Raw genomic sequence first — 24,376 nt, forward strand, 5'->3', positions numbered from 1 at the left:
GGGGACATCCCTACATTTATAATCATACAGTATTTGCGGCAGGAATGAACAGACATCTGTTCAGTTTCATCTTGTTCGTACAAACACAAGCTCAGCTCTGCTCTGTGGGAACAAATGATCGACGCAGAAACACATGTAAATGCTGTATTACCTTTGGTGTCTTGGCAAATCTCCCATTTCTCGTATCCTTGATGAGCGAGAGGTCTAACAGGTCGGTCTCCTGCAATCACAAATGAGATTCATGAGTATTATGAGAACAGCGTGTTTAGACTTGCATCCACAGCACAATTACAAAAGACAATAATGTAATAAAACGAAATAAATACAACCATGACATATGATGGGAAACAGGTTGCTTCTTGCTCTTTTGAAATAAGGTGACAGCAGTGACAGCATACGGGTCAGAGGAAGGTCAAGCCCGTTGTCAGCCAATCATTACAGAGTACGGGACAAAGAGGGGCAGAAAACATTGTTTTTGGTGCAAAAACCTTAAATGTACATCAGATGAGCCATCCAGAATGAAAGCAGCATTAAACCAGAACCAGAGCTCACTCTATTACCACAGCTTAAATATCAGCAGGGATTGAAGGACCTTTAAAGATCCATTATTGATGTTGAGAGCGAGACGGAGAGACTGCTGGGAAAAGACGCCTCAAGAGAAACATCACAGGCTATTATAACATGTTGCGAGTCATTTGACATTTAATTGTGGATTGATCAAATTTCAATCCTGAACGTACGAACATGCATCTGTGCATATCCAGCGATATTTCTTAACTTTGTTTACCAAGAATGAGAATTCATCACAAACCTGTTTGTTTCTACTGTGGAAGACAAAATTAATGTTTCTGAATAGTCTTCACACACCTCTGAACACTGACTTCAGACAGAGCAAATGTTGACAGAATGTATAATTTCTTCAAATGCCTTTACTTTTAACACTCCTGTTAGCAGTTACCAATAGTATTTTCAGTGAGATCATGAATGTTTGGATCCAGAAGAAAATACCAAATGTAGACATGACATCTCCTGCAGTCCACTGTACTAAACAACAACAAAGTTTCAGTAGCTTCTTTTATCTTACAGAAGTCATTGGACTGACCAGGCCACACACACTATCGGACACTATATCAACATATGATACGATGACAACACTCTCTACAGCTGACTAAACTGGTCTCTAAAAGAGCAAGTGTATCAGGTTCAGAACCTTTTGTTTGTGTCTCTGAGAAGTGTTTAAAACAGTGAGACAAACGTTTAAATAAACTCTCTGTTTCATAAAAGAGCCACAAGCAAAGGTGCGAGTGACGCTCTACAGGACACGACAACACGAGGCCAGTCCTGTCCTCCACACTGTCTTCTGTTCACAAAAGATGAAATGGATACTGATGAAAACTGACATTTATAGGCTGTGGAAAATAGTTGATTTCTGATCAGCATCAACATTCTGGGCGAGCTAATGACTGAAGTTGATGTGCACCGCTTCTAATCTGCTTTACTCGTCACTGTCTCTGTATCCAGAGCACAAAATGATCAAACTAGACATCAGACGGATGACGGTCTGATTCATATCGCTAACTAAAATGGCAAAACTGTTCTGAAATCATCTGAATGGCTTTTTTGATTTCCAAGAGTCAGTGTGTGTAAATGGGCACAATGACACTTCTGACCCGGACTAGGCCGAGACGGTGTGGTGTCGAAATATAAAAATAGTGTGAGACACACAAACGGTATTCTGGCTTTTGCTCAAATTATTTTCAAAACCACAGATCAGACAATAAATGCTCACAAATGCATTTATATCTGCATGTGACGGCACCAATGGTCCTGATCTATACAGGAGAATGACCAGAGCTGCTGAAGTGTCCGGTTCCAGTCGGATCACTGCTGTAGGGAATCTCCCGTAGTTTGAATGCACAGCTTTTTATCAGTCCACCAGGAAACAAAGTCCAAAGTTCAAGAGACAACAGAGGGATTTGACAGCGTTCTGTGGGTTCTTTAACAGATAGTCATGAAGTGTTTTCTTTGAGACACGCTGAATTAATGTGATACCCTTGAGCAGAACCATATATTCCCTTCTGTTATGTCAATTTATCCAAATGTCACCTAAACATATTGGGCCTCATTTATCAATCTAACGTAGAAACGAGTGCAGATCCGAGCGCACAAATCAATTTACGACAGAGTTCACGTGTGATTTATGAAACATTTGTATGCCGCCAATCCCATCGTACGAAAGATCACACGTTGATAAATGTGGCGGAAGAAAACAATTTTTTAACGGTTTAGAAGCCTCGCCCCTAGAGTTTACGTCACGGAGAAACGTAACCCGACCAAAAAGAGGAAGTAATCTCATGAAAGAGAAATTGATCTTACTCCAAAAACACCCTTTAACCTTATAATTGCAAACAATGGCATTAATTTATATGTATATTAAATACCAGTAAATATAACGAAACATTTACAAACATTATAAACACTAGGCTATATATATTATTTAGGTCTGCCTAATCCACAACAAACCCTTTAAATTTAACGGTATTACAGTACAAGAATGAAAAAATGAGTAGCTATAAAATGTTATATTAAACTATGAAGTAAAACACAAATTAGGCTATAGTGGTATTCATTATAAACAGAATACAACATCAAGCTAAAATTAATTTATTAAAGCAAAACTAAATGGGCTAACAAGCCTCTCTCATTCGACATCCAAATGTTTCCATTTTTGCCAAGTAACATTTGATTGCTAAACTATTATCTATGTACTTCACTTGTGTTCCAATATCCACGTAAAACATCATCCTTCACATTCGCAAAAAAATTTTGTTTCGGCGCTGCACGCTGATTTTACAGTGGACTTTGTAAATTGTGCAGTGTAACTTTTGTTTGGTTGACTGCATTTTAGTTTGATTAATGGCTGAAATGAAAGTGGCCTATACTTATTGCACCGTTGTTGTTTTTTGTCTTTTGTTAATCTGTTAATTAAGAGAAATATATTTTGTGTAGCCCTAGTTATTTTATTCCTTTTATAATTTCTGTTTTTCTCCATTCACAGAAGTGCACCAGGTACGTGATACGATGATGCGTGATTCCTCACGGTCTGTTGTTTATGCTGCTATTTGCGCATATAAAGCTAAAGCCCTGAAAGGGAAAAAAAAAGCTTTGTTTGTCGGTTTAGAAAAATAATCTAAATGAACAAAATGCTGTCATTATACAATTCTCCGAAATTCTCTATGCTGCACGCAAGTTCAGGCTAACTCAAAAACTTGCGTACATGAGCTCAGACCTGACGTGATCGTAGCCACCACTCACGTCCATATTGCTAAATTCCAAGTTTTGCGTAGAAACAACCCTACGCCCAATTTTCAGTCGTACGTTCGTTTCGTAAATGAGGCCCATTGTGACTATGCTGAGAGTAAAAAAAAAATCTGGTTACACATTACAAAAAACCACATGTGCCTGCATGCAAATATATTTCCTAGCTTCTCATGAGCGTAATGGTGCAGTTTTATAGACCTGACGAGAAGGAAATGAAAACAGAACGATCACGAGTTTCTGTGAGTGATAAGAGGGTTTGTGATGTAATGATTTATGTTAATGGTGCATTCTGTCTTTACAGAGCAAAACATCAAGATGTAGGAGAGCAGCAGTTGGTGGCATTAAAAATGATCTGATTTTGTGTATTACTTAAATAATTAATAAAGGACAGGGGAAATGGTGGAAGGAGCTATAAAGTTTGCATATGGTTGTGTAACATCTACCAACAAAACTAAACTGCCCGTGCATTGTTTTTAGAGGTACCATAGCCACATTTCCATTCTTATGAATACATAATGGGCAGCTGTAGAGTTAAATGTATTTGAACTCATGTGACCCCGCTGTGTATCTCCTGCAATGGGTGAGATGATTGTTCACACACACACACACACACACACAGACGCACACACACTGCTTCACACAGCGCTGAGTCTTTTTAAACACACTTCAAAGCAGAACCTTTATGCTGAGGCTGGAAATGCTAACCTTTGACTGGAAACACCTCCCACTGCAAACAGCCAACCCTACATTGATTGAGGGAGACCCTCCGCTTTAAACTCAAATGAATCAAAAGGAAGCTGGGGAAGAGGACTTTTAATGGCTTAAGCCAGAGAGTTTTCATTGCATGATGGGACAGATCTGTAGATGGGTCTTCTTTAGGGTGACAGTGAGTTATTGTGAAGGCCTGGAGCTTTTTCATTTGCATCGAAAACCATCATACTAAGTCATACTTCTTACTAGCCACATAAAGTTCTGACTGCATTGTAATATATTTTGATGAAAAGAAACGTCTGCTTTTTACTGTGATATTTGGGGGCAATTAAATCTAAAATCTGGGATGGCACCTATAGAGGGATAGTCACTGGCACGTAAGCAATACCCAAACAGATGTATGTGAATAAAGTCCATCAAATCTGCATATACACCTGAGTTAGAATATGGATTGACATGACCGGAACAATGATGAGGAAAGAACGACAGAACTTGTACAGTCAGCAGCAGACATGCTGTCGAAGCAACACGAACGTCATCAGCATCATTACCTGTCGTATCAAGGTCAGTCTCCATCTATTTAAAACTCTGTTCTCGTTACGCCAGCGCAACCGCGGAAACACTATCCTGTGCTGTCTGCGATGCTAAGCTTTTAGTTCATGTCAACCAAAACCACCAGTAAACCAGCCGATGTCGAACTTTGGTAAGTACGGGGGAGACACAACTGTGCCTCAGGATCTAAATTAATCCTATACGGTATGACAAGCAGCCCTGTTAGCCACAGTTCAGCTTCAAAATAACCCTGTGAATCACAATATCATGTTCTCTCAGTACACGTCCACAATACAGAGAGACTCTATCAGTGCACCCTTTGTTAAAACAATAAAGATTCAATTTTGATTTCTGTGATAGTTGTTCCTCCTGCACATTCTTAGTTTTTCTGCACGTTTGAGCTCTTCTCATCAGTGATGAGGAGATCCAGCTTTCACTAGAATAAGGGTCTCATACACAACTATTACACACAATATGAAGGATTAACAGGATGATCTTTTGATAATAAATAAAAGAATAAGATCTTTTATCTGTTATATTTGTATACATTTTGGAGGGTTTATAATCTCTCTTTCTCTCTCTCTATATATAAATATATGCTTGAAACAAACTACCTGCAAACTGCCTTAAAGCTGTGTGAAGTGTTATCAAAGGAGATTTTTAAGGAAAAGATGGCCACACCAAGTTCATTTAATTAATATGTCAACTGATGAATTAAAAACTGAAAAAACAACCTCACTTTACAGCATTTTTTCAAAAGTCTTAACAGTCCAGTATTTTTCATGCAGATAGGTTGTTTGAAGTATCTTGGAGAAGTTCTTCTCTGGATTTACAGACAAAGACACAGAAGCCAAAGCTTGTGCTCTGAAGACCTTATTTCTGCAGATAGGTTTGAGATGCTTAAACTATTCCTGTGACATGCCATTGTTCGTTCTATTTGTTTCTATTTTAACGCTGGATGTAATGGCTGTTGTTATCAGTTTCTTCTTCTTTCCTTTCTCTCTCGAGGAACAATGACGCAAGGGGCCAGTATTTTAGGTATGACAGGCCCCTGTGTCAGTGCCGGCCCCTAAGCACCTGCTTGCCGTTTAAATTTGATACCCTCTTATCATTCTCCAAATTGAATTGACTGCTCACGAGAAAAAAGACGTGTGACCTACATCTCTGACACACTTAAAAGTGAAAGCAGAAATGGAGCAAAAGAAGAGGATCAAGGGAAAAGGAAGGAACAACCAAAAACTCTCCTCCAGTCCCTCAACCATCACAGATCAGCAAAAGTACCTCAAGATTCATGGATTCAGACTGAGTCGTCACCGAAACACAAGTGACTGTAAAGTGTGAAAAACATCACCTTATCCTGGTTCCTTACATGAAAAACCTCAAACAGGGGCACAAAGCAATCTCCAATGAGTTAAATCAAAGTCATGTAAATGAAAAATCAAAAGTGCTGTTTCTACAAAATATATTAATCAAAAACCTTGTTATCAGATTTTGAAGTGAGGATTAATTAAGCGGGTCTCCGCAACAGACTGGAGGCTGCTGTTCAGATCTTGGATTAACTTTAATGCAAATCAGAGAACACTGTGACGGTGAGGAGAAATTGGATTCTGGTACCTGGGCATTAAAAGACCTTTGAAGAATGGAACGCTAGATTTAGACTGACCTTTTAAAAAGATTATAACACACCCAGAGATCAAAGGACTCTGTGTAACAATGTGTTACACTTTAAAAGTATTTTCTAAGTTAATAAGCATTTAAATTAAAAAATCTAGCAGACACGTTCCTACTGACGAACCGTCTAAAAATGTCCACAGAATGCAGGGCTCAAATCTACCTGTGTGTCGAGTTGAGAAATGTTGGAATTGTCGGGGAAAAACTCGTTCCATCTTTACAGTGATCAGGACAATGATCACTATAGGAGCAAATGCTGCTCATTTCCATGTGAGTAAGGCAGTCCTGCTGTAGACTAAAATAATGGCAACAGCAGCATGATTTCAGTGAGAATTACGACTGTTGATGGACAATAAACATCACTGACCAAGTCATTTAATCACACTTCTAATAAATTACACATACATCTCTTCTGCTATTTCTCATGTAACAGTAATAATGAAAGTTTACAGAAAAATGGTCCATTTAAGATACAAATGACAAAAATAAGCTAATAATCTTTTGTGGTGGTGAAACTGTTAATATATGTCAAAGTCCTGCCATGTGAAGTTGAGAGCTCTGACGCAGCTATTCATCCGTGAGAGTCGACACAAACACCCATCAGACATGTTCAGCTCTTCCTGACATCTTTGAGCTTAATTTTTGACCAAACGCTCTCAGAGGCCAATGTAACGTGTGCTTTGGTTAAACCATCCCTTTAAAGGGATAGCTCACCTGAAAGCGGGGATGCCCAATCCTGTTCCTGGAGATTTGCTCCAGCCCTGATCAAACACACCTGAAGCATCTAATTAATCTCTTCAGGAGCACTTGGTAATTACAGACAGCTGTGTTGGAGCTGGGCTGGAACTGAAGTCTGCAGGTACGTGGATCTCCAGGAACAGGATTGGGCACCCCTGATCTAAAAGTGTAAATTTGCTGTTAATTTACTCACCCTCAGGCCATCCAAGATGTAGGTGACTTTTCTCTTCAGCAGAAGAGTAAAGAAGATTTTTAGCTTAAACCGTGCTCCTTGCTGATTCATAAAATGCAAGTCAGTGGCTACCATCACTTTGAGAGTCAAAAAAAAAAATAATTGTATCAGGGAACACAAAATGAATATCTAACGATATATGAACCAGTTCACCAAATTAGTCTGAAGAGTCTGAAACAGTTCATCCAATCTCATTTTGTACGATTTTTCAATCTCATTTTCTTTCTGTTGTAAAGATGTTTTCTTTGGATTGTTTGACTGCTCAAAAGAGAATATAGGAAAATACAACATAATTATTTTGTGTTTCCTGCTGGCTAAATTTCACATACAGGAACAAAAATCTGGCTCTAAATCTCTAGATGAGTATATGGAAACTATCCAAAGTTCTGTGAATCCTAAAGCGGTGAAAATTCCATCTCTATATTCATCCTGTGTGTCCAACATAAAGTTAAAGAGGATAAACTTTTACAAAACTTTACAATAAACTTCCTTTAGTTAACATTAGAGTTAATGCATTAACTAACATTAACAATGAGCAATACATTTGTTGCCGTGTTTATTAATCTTTGTTAACATTAGTTCAGGTATAAATGCAATGGAACAACCTGCTGGTTTCGTCTGGTCAGAGGAGAACTGGCCCCCTACTGAGCCTGGTTTCTCCCAAGGTTTTTTCCTCCATTCTGTCTCAGAGGGAGTTTTGGTTCCTTGTCGCTGTCGCCTCTGGCTTGCTCAGTTGGGGACACTTAATTTCTAGCAATTATCGTCGACTTGATTGCACAGATACTATTTAAACTGAACTGCGTTGGATGATGACATTCACTGAATTCAAATCCTGAATAGAGGAGTAACCTCAGCTTAAGTTAAGCCCGGTACACACCAAGCCGACGGTTGGCCGTCGGGCAGTTTTTGTTCGTCGGCCAACTAAGTTTTCTCAGTGTGTTCTGTTGGTCCTCATCTGCTTTTTTTCGGCCGATTCGACATGTTGAATCGGCGTCAGAGCTCGTCGGTCAGTCGGGCCATATGATCATTCTGATTGGCTGTTCAGCTGGCGAACCAGTGCGTGAGAAAGGCGCAGAACGGGCGTGCTACTTGGCCATCGGGTGTCGAGCATCGGCTTGGTGCGTCAAGGTAACTTTGGACCCAGACGCTGCCAACGTGAGCCGACCCCGCAGTCTGCTTTCATCGCCACTAGTTTGTCGGTGTCGGCTTGGTGTGTACCGGGCTTTAAGTGTCTTTCTCAAGGGCATAATGGTGGTACTTTCACTTACAAGCGCAGGGCCCGTATTCTTAAAGATTCTAAGAATCCTCTCAGAGAGCTCCTAATTTAGCTTTAAAATTTCTAACTAGGAGTCTTAGCTTAAAAGTGATTCAGGACCTATCTGAGAGTAACTCTGAGCGAGGAAAAGACAAAAACTTTTATCTTAGTGAGGAGGCGGGGCTGACCCCGTTGCTAGCTATGACACAGTCTTTTGAAGACTGTGATTGGTTGGTTGTCCAAGAAGGAAATAAAAGAGCGCTTTAAGAGTAGGGTTTATTATAATCCTTCAATTTGAAATTACAGGTGTAATTTTTCCTGTTCTACCGTACTCTGTCTATCTCTCTCTCACACACACACACATATTATATATGTATATATATTTTTTATTTTTTATTTACCATGCTGTCATACTGAACAGCGACACAATAAGGTTCTGAAAGTGCTGTAATTGTTTGTGTGATCACTTTGCTTATAGAAGGTTCTATAAGGTTCCCAAATCATCACTGCTGCATAGTTGCATTTTTCCAGTTGCCAAATATGTTAATGCAGTTAATGTAGTGATTTACTTACATTTCTGGCGCAATGGCATTTCTGCGCGGTGTCGGAGATGTTAGCGTGTCTCTAATAAGATCGGTCACAAACATGATCCCTGCACGATCTAATGTGTAGCGTCTTATTAACTCACTGTCATGCATTTTGTGCAACACATTTCTTCTCCCTCCTCATGTTTCGTCCATTTTCTCCACTGCTAAAGAAACTCTTAAGCCTCTTAAAAGTCCTCGTCTGTACTCCTAACAATTTTGGACCTTAAGACCTCTTTTAAAGGGGTCATATGATGCGATTACTTGTTTTCCTTTTCTTTAGTGTGTTATGTAGCTGTTTGGCTGTGCACGAAGGCTATTTCTAAAAAAAAAAAGAAAAAAGGGTGTCAATTCTGACTTTGCTCTGACAATCTGGCGCTTCTGAATCAGAGACTGTAAGTATGTTTTGTTACTAGTTTGAGTATTTGCTATTGACTGTTGAAATGTTGAGTTTTGTGCAGTGTAGAGTAATGCGTTGTGTGTGTGTGTTTGTGTGTGTGTGTGTGAGAGAGAGAGAGAGAGAGACAGGGTCACATCACAGTGGAGTCAGCTGTCTTAATCGCAGCTTGTGTGCAAATACATACGAGCTTCATCACTGTGTCTATCACGCGACTCTGTTCCCTTTCGGGCTTGAACTGATGCTAAAACTAACGACATTATTAACTGTCTTCATAAAGCTGAAGCTCGCGTTTATGGTAAGGGGCGTTATATTTCCGACGCGTGCTTGTGGTGTTCAACCAATCACAATGCACTGTGTCAGCTGGCCAATCAGAGCAGACTGCGCTTGTCGGAAGGAGGGGCTTTGTAGAAAACGACGAGTTTGAGAGAGGCAGGGCATAAAGGAACTACAATATTGTTCAGTATTTGAAAAATAATGTGTTTTTTGAACATTAAAGCATGTCAACATATTCTGTTACACCAAACTCACAAAATAATGATCTTTAAAAAAGCATCATATGACCCCTTTAAGGGTTAAGATGCTTTCTGAATTACTTTTTTCTTTACTAGGATCTTTTCTTTAATTTTAAGGGGAAACGCCCACATTTCTAAGAATTTTCTTAGAATTTTGTTAATAGGAGCAACTCTTAGCATTAAGATTTTTCATGAATACAGGCCCAGATCTTTAACAAACATGTCCTGACCGTCTTTGCTGCAGCCCTCACCTTTTGAGTCAACGGTCTGTTTAGTGTGGCATGCAAATCCACAACAAAAAATGAAAGTCAGCCCGCTGCTCTACAGTTCTCTGTTTTGAATCTATTCAAATCAGCATTAGTTTGCTGAAAACTTTTAATAATATAAATGCCTATGTGCTCACATCTCACAGCACAGAGAAGGCGGCAGTAATTTTGGTTTTTCCATGTAAGTTTAGAATGAGAGATGTCTAAATGCAAATAATACATTATTTATTTATTTCTTTGCATTTGGATGTTTATTCCCCATTTATAATGATAATCAAAGCCATCCTCTCTCTGACTCAATCAGTGTTGAGCAGCAGTGTTTCTTTGATTAACTGTTAGTTTGACACATTTCTCGGTTTAGTGGTAGGTTAGGAGTTTAAATATTTATTAAATCATGTAACTTGTCAACAGCAAAGCTGTACTGATATAGCAGCAGGAAATTACTGACAAAAGCTTTGTTACATTTTTCTTTTACATGCACAGTTAAAAGTGCGGTCACACTTTATATTAGGTGGCCTTAACTACTATGTACTTGCATCAAAAAATAAGTACAATGTACTTATTGTGGTCATAGTATTGCAAAACACTATTGCTGCCATTGAGGTGGGATACGGGTAAGGTTAGGGACAGGTTTGGTGGTATGGGTTGGTTTAAGGGTGGGTTAAGGTGTAAGGGATGAGTCAACAGTGTAATTATAAATGTAATTACAGAAATTAATTACAGATGTAACTACATATAGGGATTTTTAAAAATATAAGTACAATGTAAAAATATGTATGTACACAATAAGTGCATTGTAACAAATGATTAATTTAAATGTAAGTACACAGTAGTTTAGGCCACCTAATATAAAGTGGGACCAAAAGTGCCTTTCTCTCTCACACACACTAAACTCTCTCTCTCTCTCTCACACACACACACACACACACACACACACACACACACACAGAGAGAGAGACACACAAAGAGTGAAATGCCAGGAGCTGCTACATATATGTGAAAAAAATTAATCTGCTTAATAGTTTCAGCAAACATTGTATATGTAGATCTGTTAGACACCGGGCTATTTCAACAGTTAAAACCAGCATAAAAATAGTTTGCTGTATGAAAAACACAAGCAACTTAACACTGTTAACCTGCAAACAGTGTGTGAATTCACAATGTGCTTTATGAGAGGTTGTGGCCATCTGCGATCTGGCATAATGTCATGCTCAAGTACAAAGTGATGGCAGAGAAAAACGGAGAGCACACCGTCATCACAGAGACAGCTGTGCTATTTAGGCTCCAACTGACTGATTACAATCTATGCAGCATAGTTATTGTTTTTCTCTTGAAAATGAACATATCTATGTCAAAGCAATGTCCTTGATTTGTCATCTGCTGTGTGTTGCACCAGGACTAATAACATGCTTTGGAAGGCTACCCCACTTCCCTAATACACGAAGAACTGTCCTAGGGTGCGTCTCAATCAGCTCGGACAACGTCAACGGACAACATAGTAGCACGTCACAGCTAGAATTAATAAACAACAGACAGGACCGATCTCTTTTGATATTATTTTTTATTCTCTTTAAACACATCGTTCTGTTACATGTTCTTACAACATTTCAGCCGAATTTTAATTATAAATGTTAATTAAATGTATTCATTACCTGTCTAGCGATGTGTGTTTGTGTTGAAATATACTAAAAAATGGTTTGTCTTTTCAAATCTTCTATTGCGTGTCATTATATTTATCGAGTTGACTCGTGAGGTTAATGTTTCACGCTTCAGAAATGTGACATTATTTACGGTAAGGGAGCATAGTGAGCGCCGATGCTCCCTAGAATTTGCGGTGCATTGTGGGATTTTTCTGGAAGCAACGCTCCAGTGCACTGGAAGGATTCCGTGATTGAGACACCCCTTAAAATGGCCGACTCCCTGTTCAGTGCCCTGACTACTGAACAAGGGAGCTGATTGAGACGCACCCCTAGACAGTTCTGTTATGTGTAATTATATATTGTGGCCCACACCGTGTTTGTCAGCTGTAGACAGTAAACTTCGGTTATTCCACAGGTGAAGTGATCTCTTCCAAAGACCTGCCCTGCACCTTATTTTGTGAACAGACCTTTTCTTCTGGAGAGTACGAGAGACCTGCCAAGTGCTGGTGACCTTCTCACAGTACAGCCTGGATTCATTGAGCAAAAGTGCAGTGAACATGAAGCGTGCTCTGTGAGCATATCAGACAGTGCAGGGCAGAAAACGAGCAGACAGCAAGAACAAGTCCTGCAGCCGTTCTTTCAAAAAGACTGATGAAATTCATTACAAACTATCTCTCAGCTTCTGTTGTTCAGAAATGCTTTCACACACTTTTATAAGGAGGGCAATGCTGTCTTCTGTTCAACAGCTGCTTGCTTTCAAAATCTCCATCTATACTATAGTTACCAGTCTGTCTAGCTGTGCTCAGACTCAACTCAACTAACAGTAACAAATGTCTTGACACTGGTAAATCTACAAGACCATGTTATTGAACTGACTGGATGAGAACTGAATGGAGCTGATGATGATCACTGTTTTCTCCAGCGCTCTTTACAGATGACCTACACTGCAAAACAATTATTCTCTTACTTAGTATTTTTGTCTTGTTTTCTAGTATAAATATCTACAAATTCTTGAATCAAGATGAATTTACTGTTCAAGCAAAATGATGTCTTGTTTTTTGTAAAAAAATATCAATATTTTGTTTGTTTTTCCTTAAAACAAACAAAAATATCTGCCAATGAAAAAAAAAAAAAAATCTTGTTTAGCCTTTGAATTAAGATTATTTGTCTTACCTCATTGGCAGATATTTTTGTTTGTTTTACACAATTTAGATTAAAAAAACAAAAACAAGACTTAATATCTTAAATCACTTTACTTGTAAAGTAAATGCATCTTGAGTCAAGAATGTTTAGATATTTATACTAGAAAACAAGTCAAAAATACTAAGTAAGAAAATTATTTTTTGCATAGTTATTAAATGAAACCGAATCAACACTAAACTGACCTCAGCTGAACAATGACAGTATTGTTTTTTTTTTTTGGACCTGCTTTACAGCAGAACTGATCTCTGAACCATCACTGAATCATTATGTTTCTGTTTATCACTTTAAAGCTGCTTTGAAACAATCTGTAGTGTATAAAGCTCTATATAAATAAAGGTGACTTGACTTGGAAGAAAGAAGGCTATGATTCTGAAGAGCTGCATTTGTGTGGCACAAGTTTTCAAGATCTGGCAGTGAAGGTGTGGTGTCTCTCGTAGAAAGCAAAGACTTGAGCGCTGCAAAGTTCTCCTGTCAGCTGCTCTCACTTGATGAAAAGGAGGGCAGCCATTTCAACTTGGCATAGAGCACATTTCAATTTCACTAGATTGGCTGAAGATTTACTCTTTGCCAGCTGTGATTATGCTGACAAAGGGACTGAGGTGCTTGCCAGGACAATCAGATGAAAGTGCAACGCTGGGCAAAAACAATGTTTGAACTACTGGCGACTCAGCAATGGTGTTTGAAGAACCAGGTCGTGGTTTAATGCTCACCATATCTCAGTTGATTCTTTTAGACAGCAATGAGATTAAATGAAGAGTAATATGAAAACTTTTCTTAATGGGAAAAATACACCCAAAACGGAATGATTTACTCACTTATACTTAATGAATAAATGTAAACTGTACTCAGATTTGTCAAGATGCCAAAATCTACAATCAAATGAGCTCATACTGTATATTGAACATCAAATTATTGCTGTGCCATCCACATTAATTGTGCGATTTCACCAATGGAATCTTAGGAGAAACATCTGAGACAAAGCTGATACTTAACTTACAGTGACATGATCTGTGTACCTTTGCTACCTGTCAAGCAGGGACAGTATCTTAACGCAGCTCTATTGTGCTCACATGTGCTCTTGAGGAGTAGATCAGGCACAGAGGCGTGCGCTGTCATATTGTTGTGCGCCTGAAGCCACTACACCTGCATCACTCATTAGAGACGCTCAGGCTCATGGGACTCAAGCAGCATCATAAATGCAGGCTTTGTAAGCTGCTTTGTCTAAGAGTTGCTGCCAATTTCCCCTAATGAGAGTCCATCCTGCTGCGATCCACAGAGCAGGGCAATGTGTCACAGTCCTGTAGCCTCATGCAAATGCTTTAGTCAAATGATCGGCTCACTTACAGCCGGGGGGTTGGGAGACATTGACATTCAAAACGCATCACCCACTTCACATTCCTGTTCCACTCTGCAAACAAAATATGGCTGTATTTAAACAAGAGTTCCTGTAGTGCAGAGATGTGCTGGCTCTCCTCAACGCGACACACAGGGAGCAGCAGTGATGACCGGAGATGGACGGTGCGACTGAAAACGCTTGGATCCTGGCTGCAGTTGCTTCCTTCCTTTTCTGCATTCCTCTCTTTTTGAACTGTGAAGAAGAACAGCATGCTGTGTTTCCTCTGCTCTACACAGTCAAAGACCCATCAAGCATTTTACTGAACTTTTGCTCTCTTTCATGCCCTACATTTATCCTACATGTGTACTGCGATGTGGAAAAAAACAGTGAGCCTTCAGATCAACACCACTATCACAACAGCGATCGCGACCACATCATACTTTAGCAGACACTTTTATCCAAATCCAAACTGGGATTCAGAGACATTTAGCCACTGCTGTTTACATACCAGCACGCGAGTATATGTATGTGTGTGTGTGTGTGTGAGAGAGAGAGCTTTATTAGAGCTACATTATTGGCATTTTGTTTTAATTGCATGCAGCAACACTTTAGCAATATGAATGTTAAAATATTTGTCATGCCAATAAGGCACCTTAAAACTGAAACAAAGAGACAGACAGAGAGAGAAATCTTGACATTCTCAGTGGACCTGAACCAGCCTGCAGTGTCCAGCCGGTCAAAAACAGACGCTTCACGTCAAAACACAACACATCTGTGGAGCTTTAATGGACCACGGTTTGCTTGTTAAAACGAGCTGTTAGAGAGCGCTGCATTGTGGGAAGGGACGCAGTGCAGGTCAGCGGATGGATGTCAGAGCAGTACAGACCCGTGACAAAACTCCTCCGGGAGCAGAGCCGGATTCAATCCTGATCCCAGAGCAGCTGAGAGGAGCAGAAACCTGTTCCTGAGGAATCTGAAGAGCGCCGTCTCTCCACAGGCCACAGAAGTAAGGTAAGAAATTTCCCAAGATAAATTCCAAGAAGTCTGTAAGAATGCTACTAAGTGCAATTTTTTTTAAATTCTTAGTTCATATATGTTCTTAAGAAGAAAATGAAATTTTTGGAGTTCTGTGTCTGACTGAATGAATAGCTGAAGACTCAGGGAAAAATGTAAAAGGCCTTTTTGCACTTTCTGCAGATTACCATAATAATCATAATAGACCTTAGTCAGGGTAGCGCCGTATCTCATTTTTGACAGGAATGAAAAAGGCTGTGAAGGATAGAAGTACAATGCCTTCAGTGGATCGTACTGTTGTTTGTTCAGCTGACCAAATGTAAGTTGCAAGTTGTGAAAATTACTTGATCTAGGATTTTTAAACAGTGTAAAGACTTCCGTGTTAAATTCAATATGGCGTCCGACCTGATTAAGATCTATAAGCGTGCATACTATTTTTACCGCAACCACCTGTGTCCAGCACTCGGCCCCGCGTGGTCTAATGCACAGAATATTTTGAATTGTGTATTTATGGTTAATAATCCTAAAGTTACTGGGAGTGACAGCAGGTAAATGACGATGTCAGATGATTATACGATGGACAAACTAGATGTAAAGCCACAAGAGGCAGAGGGTTAAGACAGAGTACATGACAGCGACAGCCAATTCATGTGCCAGAACTGTATCAACAAAACATCTCCATTAGCAAATCGCCTCCGTGGTTTAAGTTTTCAAATCTGTCTCATTTAGTATTTGTAACCTGATCTGCTGGGGATGTCTGATTATTTGATAGTTCCTGGGAAGAGGAGCACAGCACTGCCAAGAATCAGACAGAAAAACACATATTAGCATGATGTGTAGGACATCTTTAAAAACCACGACATGACATTCAAAAGGAGACTTCCTCATCTCTTAATACATGCATCTAGTTTCACAGCACACAATTCATCACTGCACATTATTTAAAAAAATATCTGTCTGGAACAAACACAGACAAGCAGAGTGATGCAAACAGTGAAAAGTTGCAGTGCTAAACAGAACAGTAAAGGCTGGAATACACCACACAACTCCTAAAATCTGAACATCATACAACTTGCTCACTTTGTAAAAGGCTTCAGAGAAAAATGGGCATTACGCACTAAATGACCAAGTCAAAATATCAATAATATCTGATATCTGATGTCTAATATTGACGGACCAGATGGAATCAGAGTCTGAAGCTAAAAAATCTGTGCTCATCATACGCAATACAATTTTATGTGAACTCCAACAGACTAAAATCTGCAAGCTTAATCTGACTTTAGCAACTAGCGCTGATTTAAATTTTCTTTTACTGGTATATCTATATAATACTCCATATTTACAGAATAATTTTTTGTAATGCATAATTGTGTAGTAATTACATTGTAGAAACCTCAATGCTTTTAAAAAAAAAACACCATTGCTTGGTGTCAGAAGTGTGACAGGGTGGAGCTGTCTAAAAATCAGCATAGGATTGCTGGAGTCGTCACACTGTTGGCATCCTGGCAATTTTCTGTGCCAATTTGGAAAACTTAATTAATTAAAGAATGGCATTGCAGAGATAATTTGAGCATTTGCGCAGTGGAAGAAAATTGCAAGAACGCTGTCGATCCACAACCTTCTGTTCTCAAAGACAAATCCTCAAGTTCTTGTGTCACATTTGCCAGAAGACAGCAACCCTCCAGTTCTCCTTCCTAGCCAACGTACAAAGCCTGTCTAATTCAATCCTAATTCTGATTATAATTCTATAGTCAGAAATAATCTGCAATCATATTCTGTAAACCACTAAAAAGGACATAACATTTTGAGGAAAAACTGACGTACAGTAATTAAAAGCAAACCGCTGTGTAAGAGACACTCTCTATTATTAATAGGAAGTAGATTTGCCTTCGTCTATAATGCTGGACAGAGTTTTCTTTAGAACCTTGATTGAGGATTCAGAGAAAGAGAGAGATTTCCCTGCACTTGAGCAAATGAGATGAATTACCTTATTCTGATCGGTCCAGTACAGGAAGTAGCCCCGCGGATCCACGCGCAACGTTACCGGCGTAACTGCGGTGCAGTCCTACAAAAACACAAAAGAACAACAATCAGAATCACATCGGTGTCATCTAAGGGTGTGCGATATTGACAAAAAATAATATCTCAATATTTTCTGGGATTTTATCAATAACGATAATTAGAGGATATTTTGCTGAGTGTGTTATTGTGCTGGTATCTTAAGGACTGCCGTGGACAGCTGACTCCTAATGTTTTTGATATTCTTCATATTCTGTGTGCTGGCCAGTTCACACTGATAGAAATTAATCTTTTCCAATAAGTTTAAATTGATTTTTACATTTTATGGGCATTTTTACCTTTATAAAACCATTTTTCTAAAAGTGTCCATTATCTTTTGAGTCAAATTCATTTAATCAGTGATTGAGAATAATAAGACATTTGGGGTGTTACCAAGCAAATTAAATCAGTATCAATAAAATTCATCTTTGCACTGCAGAGGAAACACTGCATCTGAAGTGGCATTTACCTAGATTTATTTACACACTACTGTTTAGTGCAGAACACGAATGCATTTAACCTGCAATTACAAATGCATAAATAATGTTTTGATATATTAAACATAAAACGTTGAATACTGTTATTTTAAATTATTTAAATAATAAAAAGAAACTTTAAATGTGAAATTAAAACCGCCAGCAGGTGGCAGCAAGTCACTGTTAATAAGTGAGTCATTGCAATCGAACCGAATCATTTAAATGGGTGATTCATTCAGGAACGAATAACCGTCATGTTGCTCAGAGACTCAAAACAGCATTGTGGCTGAGTTTGGAATTATTTTTGTTGGTGAAATAGTGCAAAAACAGGCAATATAGTGTCTAAAGCGTAAGTCTCTTAATTAACTTCTTGTTTTTTTTGAAAATCAATATTACATTTATAATCATGGTAATTTTTGGAGAAAGAAACGGCACTCTTTGTGTGATATTGATTAACTATATGAAATGATATAAATATTTACATTTTCTGTCCCCATATCTTGAATTTTGTGATCATTGTAAATGTATTTTAATAGACTGAATCATGCAGTGAAAGAACACGCTCTAAAAATGCGCACTCGCACTAGTCTAGACTTCATGTAATATAAGCATTCGCTCTGTAGGGGTGTTAAACAACAATTACGATATTATCGCAGACGATATACAGTATATCGCACACGCCTAGTGTCATCACAGCATTTTATGGGATAGTACACCCCAAAAAATGGAAATTCTGTCATTAATTCCTCACTCTCATGTCATTCCAAACCTGCAAGGCCTTAGTTCATCTTCAGAACATATATTTTATATTTCTGATGAAATCTGAGAGCTCTCTGACCCTGTATAGACAGCAAGGGTACTACCACTAACAAGGCCCAGAAACGTAGTAAGAACATAAACAAAATAGTACATGTGACATCAGTGATTCAACAGTATTGTTATTAAGCCACAAGAATACTTTTTGTGCACAAAGAAAACTTGAAATTCATCAAAATTTTGTGAAAAAATTCAATCAAAATTTTTTGTGTTCCGAAGATAAACGAAGGTCTTACAATATAAGTTTATTTATATAGCACATTTAAAAACAACTGGTGTTGACCAAAGTGCTTTACAAGGCTAAAAGAAACAGGCAATAAAAACACAAAGCATTTAAGCACTAGAGAAACAATAAAAGTAAGATAAAAATAAAATAAAAGCCTAAAATAAGAGAAAATAGAAGAGAAAAGCTTGAATAAAAATATAGTAAATGCCGATGAGAATCAAGTGATATTGAAAGCCACGGAAAAAACGTAAGCTTTCAAGGTGGATTTAAAGGCGGATTTGTTACGATTTGTAACAACATGAGGATGAGTAATTAATGACAGAATTTTCATTTTTGGGTGAACTACCTAGGACTGAAGTGTGGGTAGATGAATTATGACATGCTTACGTTCATGTAAGAAATAGAGAAATTAAAGAGAAGGACAGATGTGAGCCAGTAGAGTGAGGAGATGACTGTAGTTCCTGCAAAACAAACCTCATCGTGAAGGTCTGGTATGAGCCGTCAAGCACAGAAAGACCAGAGCAGCTCATGTGTCATGTAACCCTCAGGACAACTTTACATAGCAGCTGCAGATATTACTGGAGCTCTATAAAAAGACCCACACGCCTTTGTTCTGTGGCGATTTGTTGCTCCTAAACTTCAGCAGGGGCCGATTACACATGCATGGATTCAATGCTTTTATTATGGAGTCCAAAACACCACATCTGTGACCAGTACGCACTGAGAATAAATAAACACCCCTTAGATCACAAAGCAGAGGTTTTACGAGTGTGTCCAATCAAGTATATAGTCAACAACTCGTCTGACCGGTTCCTGTTTCTAACTGATTTATTGCTGGGAGGCTTTTGGATGTAGGTTCTGTCACGGAAAGACAAACACTGGCCAAGAACGCTGGTACTGACATGCTGCTCATGTTCTAGGTAATAGAGTGAGTTCAAATCATTTTGTGTCCTTCACTGATACAAAACCAGCCCAAGACTGAGGAGCACAGAGCTCCTTTCCAGATTCTCACATTGTGTTTAGATAGCAACACACATACTCCTAGAGAAAGTCTATATTTGCTCTCCATTTAATCTCATTAGTGTCTGGGAGTAACAATGGAGATTTGAGGAACGGCTTGCACATACGACAGTTAGTGGAAGTGAGAGAAAAGTGTTTGTAACGTTTTAAATATGGATATTTTTCTTACAAAAACTCATGGATTCGCTACAGGAAGCCTTTATTCACGCCGCGGAGCCGTGTGAGGCATGTTTTATTATGGATGGATGCACTTTATTTGACTACTTTTGGACAGTTGAAACGCCCACCCACTCCCATTCTAACGCTTGGAAGAGCAAGGATCATTTTTAATGTAACTCCGTTTGGATTCGTCTGAAAGAAGAAAGTCATATACAACAAGGATGCTTTGAGGGTGAGTAAAACATGGGCTAATTTTCATTTTTGGGTGAACTAACCCTTTAAACTTATTAAAACTTATTATACATTTAAAAAAAAAAAAAAATGTCTCTCTCCTTAAACGTCATTTAAATAAACAAATATTAAAATATAAGTTTTTTTATGAACCCAAATATTCAAATACAATATTTTTGAAAAATGCCCATCCCCAGCAGAGGCGTCTGGGTGAGTGCTGCAAATGGGGAAAATCAATCTCTTGGCTGGAGAAAATAGCTTTGGGTATTCTGAAGGCTTTTTGTTACTGCAAAGACACTGAAAAAGCAAAGCTCGAGAGACATTCTGCCGTTTTCTGCAAGATGGCAACACGCATGCAGTAAGATATATTTTGCTGAAAGCATGGAGGAGACGAGGCAGTTTAATAACAACCAGAAAGGTGTTTTACATGCAACAAGTAAGCTGATGTTTTCTTAAGTATTCCCCCACAATTCAATGAGAGAGACAGAGACACACACAATTTCAACTATTCATATTGGGCAGATTAAATTGTATATTGTATATAAAGTAGGGCTGTCAACGTTAACGTGTTAACGCATGCGATTAATCTAAAAATTTTAACGTGTTAAATTTTTTTAATGCAAATTAATCATTTGATAAAGTTTGACCCCAACTTCTTCCTGTTATCGCAGTGCGGAAGGTCATCTATCATTGTGTGATGAGGGTACAGCAGTGTTGCCAGGGTAACGGCACAAGTGGGCTATTTTGAAAATACAGTCGCGGGAAAAATTACAGAGCCGTGGGTTGTGGTTTTTTGGGCTACTTTTATAATGTACCATGGCCACCCAAGGTGTATATAGACAAATAAAAATTAAAATAGATCCTTTTACTAATGTGTATTATACTTGGAATGTATCCCTGGCAACTTAAGAACGGAGGCGGTTAACATCACAAACAACGTGAGTTTCAGCAGAGCACATGTTAAGGCTTTTACACAACAGAAATAAACATGACAACAGCCACTATAGATTATATAAGATAAAAAACGCATGATTACGATAGGATATTTGTATGTGATTTTCTGAGATGAATGTGTACTCCTGAAATGCTAATTTGTGCAGCGATATAAAAGGCTATAAATAGCATATTTTAACAACAGTAAATGACCAAATTCCACATGTTCTGTTCTGAGTAAAAGTGTACTATTAATCTCATAAATTGTCTTATGAAGCATGATGCTAATATTAGCTCTAATGCAGCTGCAGAACAGGTCCAATTCTTCTTCGTAATGTATTTTGTCATAATACTTCACGTAAGGTTGCAAGAAAATGTTTTGTTGTATTTATTTACAAATACTTTTGATAATAGTTGGGTAAATGTATACTGGGATTGAAGCGATGTGGCTTGGTAAATGTTTTATTGCCAGTTTAAAGCCTGATAATGGCTGAATAAAAACAAAAGAATAATGATAAAAGAATAATAAGGATTATGTCTCATACCTGCGGAAGTGTGAAAGATTCTGTTGCCTTAAACTAGTTTGTCATGCATTTCTTTTTCAACACATTTACAGGTAAATCCTAGTATTTTAAATTTGCGATTAATCATGATTAATCACAGTCCATAACTGTGATTAACGCGATTAAATTTTTTAATCGATTGACAGCACTAATATAAAGGGTTTTTTTTTTTTTGCAATTCAATAAAAATTATTTCTATATTAAATATGCTGATGCACTTTTTTGTTAATTTAGTGAATTAATTACTTCAGAACTGAAAACATGAGTAATCTTATTTGATTATTTTCTTTTTTTCTTTTAATCTTGATGGACTCAACTTCATATCAAATACATGCGTCAGGTTCATGCTTGAGAAACATTACAAAACTAAAGACTCACATCAGCCAAACTAATATAAGAAAACAGAGTCCAGGCTCTGCTTCTGATTGGATGAGACACACGTGAAGCTGATAAACACACACCTGTGATGCACATCACATCAACTCTAAATTAAGACATGAGTAAATTTTTGACTGTAAAAACCAAACGCCATCAGGCCGAACTGTTCTGAGCAACGTTTCCATTAGTTTGAATGACTCTCACATGTCAATAAGTCCTGTCCAATATATCCACCATGGTATAATCAGCATAGAAAAATACCTGTCGCACATACCGACCAGCCCTGTGACATTTTGATGATCACTAATTCTCTAGAAGAAGTTGATTTCTGATAGACTGGCATGGCAAGTAAGATGAGATCTGAATAAGTGACTAATACTGAAAAAAGCTTTACTTTGTTTTTATTTGGCAGCTTGTTCCCTGTAGGTTGTAATGAATAAAAACGAGCAACGAGCACAACATTAAGTGAAAGCCTCTTCCGGCAAACCACTTTGCTTTTCAGTTTGACCAGCGAGAACACAAAGACTTTAAAAGCTAAAAGTGAAACAGGATGAAGAAAGTTGAAAGAATAAAAGGGACAAAAGAGGAAGGAGTGCACAGGACAAAAACATGTGAACTGGGGAAACTCAGGAAATCGGCCTGGAATCACACCCAAACCGACCATAAACTGGGAAAAACAGGAGCATCTGATGCATCCCTGCTCCTCATGCACATGTTAGGAAACATGGCCGTCCCTAACATCTTCTTGTTTATAAAGATCAAATTAAAAAAACTATAAATCTACATGAAAACATCAATCTACATGAAAAACGTGGGAATTTAATGTCTCTGGTCACTAATATTAGCTTCTATTCTGTACGGACTTGAACACTCTCAAACATGACATTTAGATTTACATTTACATTTATCCAAACTGACTTACAAATGAGAAATATAACAAAGCAATTCATCTTGAGTAGGCTATAACATGAGAAGTGCTAAAAATACATTATATTTTGGTTTCTCTTGACTAAAAAAAATTTACAAACCTACAGATTTTTAAAATTGACGGATTGTTTAAATGACTAGTCAATTCCTTGGTTATTTGAAAGAAGCCCAGTATAATTAGGCTGGTTTTTAGTTCATCTGACTCCAATAAGACCTCTGTAATTACATGATGCCTTTATATTAGGAAGAGGCTCATGATATGTCCTTGACCCTCAAAAGTTTAAAAACCCTACTATTTATTGACCTCACTAACTATATGGTTATTGAATGAAAAATCAACTAGTCAACCATCATGCCACACCCTTTCTCTTGACAAAGATTTAACTGAACCAGTTCATGACAGTGTAAGATCAGAGCTCCAGCATCACAGAGATGAGGCATTACCATCAGAAATAATGATCATAAACAATTCCCTGATCCGCCTGCTGGTTCAGTACATGCAGGTGGTTTTCAAAAACTTTCATTCATTCATTCATTCATTCATTTCAGTAGTTCATGGGCTGGGCAAAACACAGTGGATATTGAAGAACACTCCTGAAGCACAGCAGCACATTGCTAGAGATGTTCAGATAAACCTGATAACTCACTTCTATCCTACAGAAGCCGACACGCTACTGTCATCTCTATGCCAAACACAACATAGTTTAACTGAGGCTTGGAATTGTTAACAATACAATTCTTTCCCACTTACTTATGTGCAATCAATTTGAAAAAAACTGTATTACAATGACCCTATCCATAATTTGTGTCAAATTCACATTGCACGCACTGTGCATTTGTGATCTTCGGGTAATGTAGTTATCACTGTTGTTTAGTTATGTTTGTCCGTCCATGAAGCTCTTTTGTTTTCCTAACCCTAATAAAACCACTTGGACTTGATGACTTTCGCAGACGGCTTTGACCTTTTAAGGCAGAAGAGTCCATGAAAGGGGATAATATGAGGAAATATGGGAACAAGGAAATGTTTCATTGAAAAAAAATCCACATTTCCAGGATCACCTTCCAGGTGCATATGAAAATAACAATTTGAAAAAAATAACAAAGTCAAACAAACATCACTAACAATCTATTAAAGAAATGGAAACAGCTATGCA

The 24,376-nt window shown here is 38.1% G+C and overlaps 1 protein-coding gene across 1 annotated transcript in view; it reads right to left on the minus strand.

The window, feature by feature from the left end:
- Window positions 1-24,376, minus strand: part of LOC131527426 (1-phosphatidylinositol 4,5-bisphosphate phosphodiesterase beta-1) — an 85,871-nt gene that overhangs the window by 60,279 nt on the left and 1,216 nt on the right. Inside the window, exons 2-3 of the mRNA XM_058756515.1 lie at window positions 17,423-17,500; window positions 152-220 (exon numbers count right to left, since the gene is read on the minus strand). Of these exons, the coding sequence (XP_058612498.1) occupies window positions 152-220; window positions 17,423-17,500 (147 nt within the window). The remainder of the gene's footprint in view (window positions 1-151; window positions 221-17,422; window positions 17,501-24,376) is intronic.

This window comes from Onychostoma macrolepis, chromosome 20 (genome assembly GCF_012432095.1).
Source record: "Onychostoma macrolepis isolate SWU-2019 chromosome 20, ASM1243209v1, whole genome shotgun sequence".
In the NCBI taxonomy this organism is placed as follows: domain Eukaryota; kingdom Metazoa; phylum Chordata; class Actinopteri; order Cypriniformes; family Cyprinidae; genus Onychostoma; species Onychostoma macrolepis.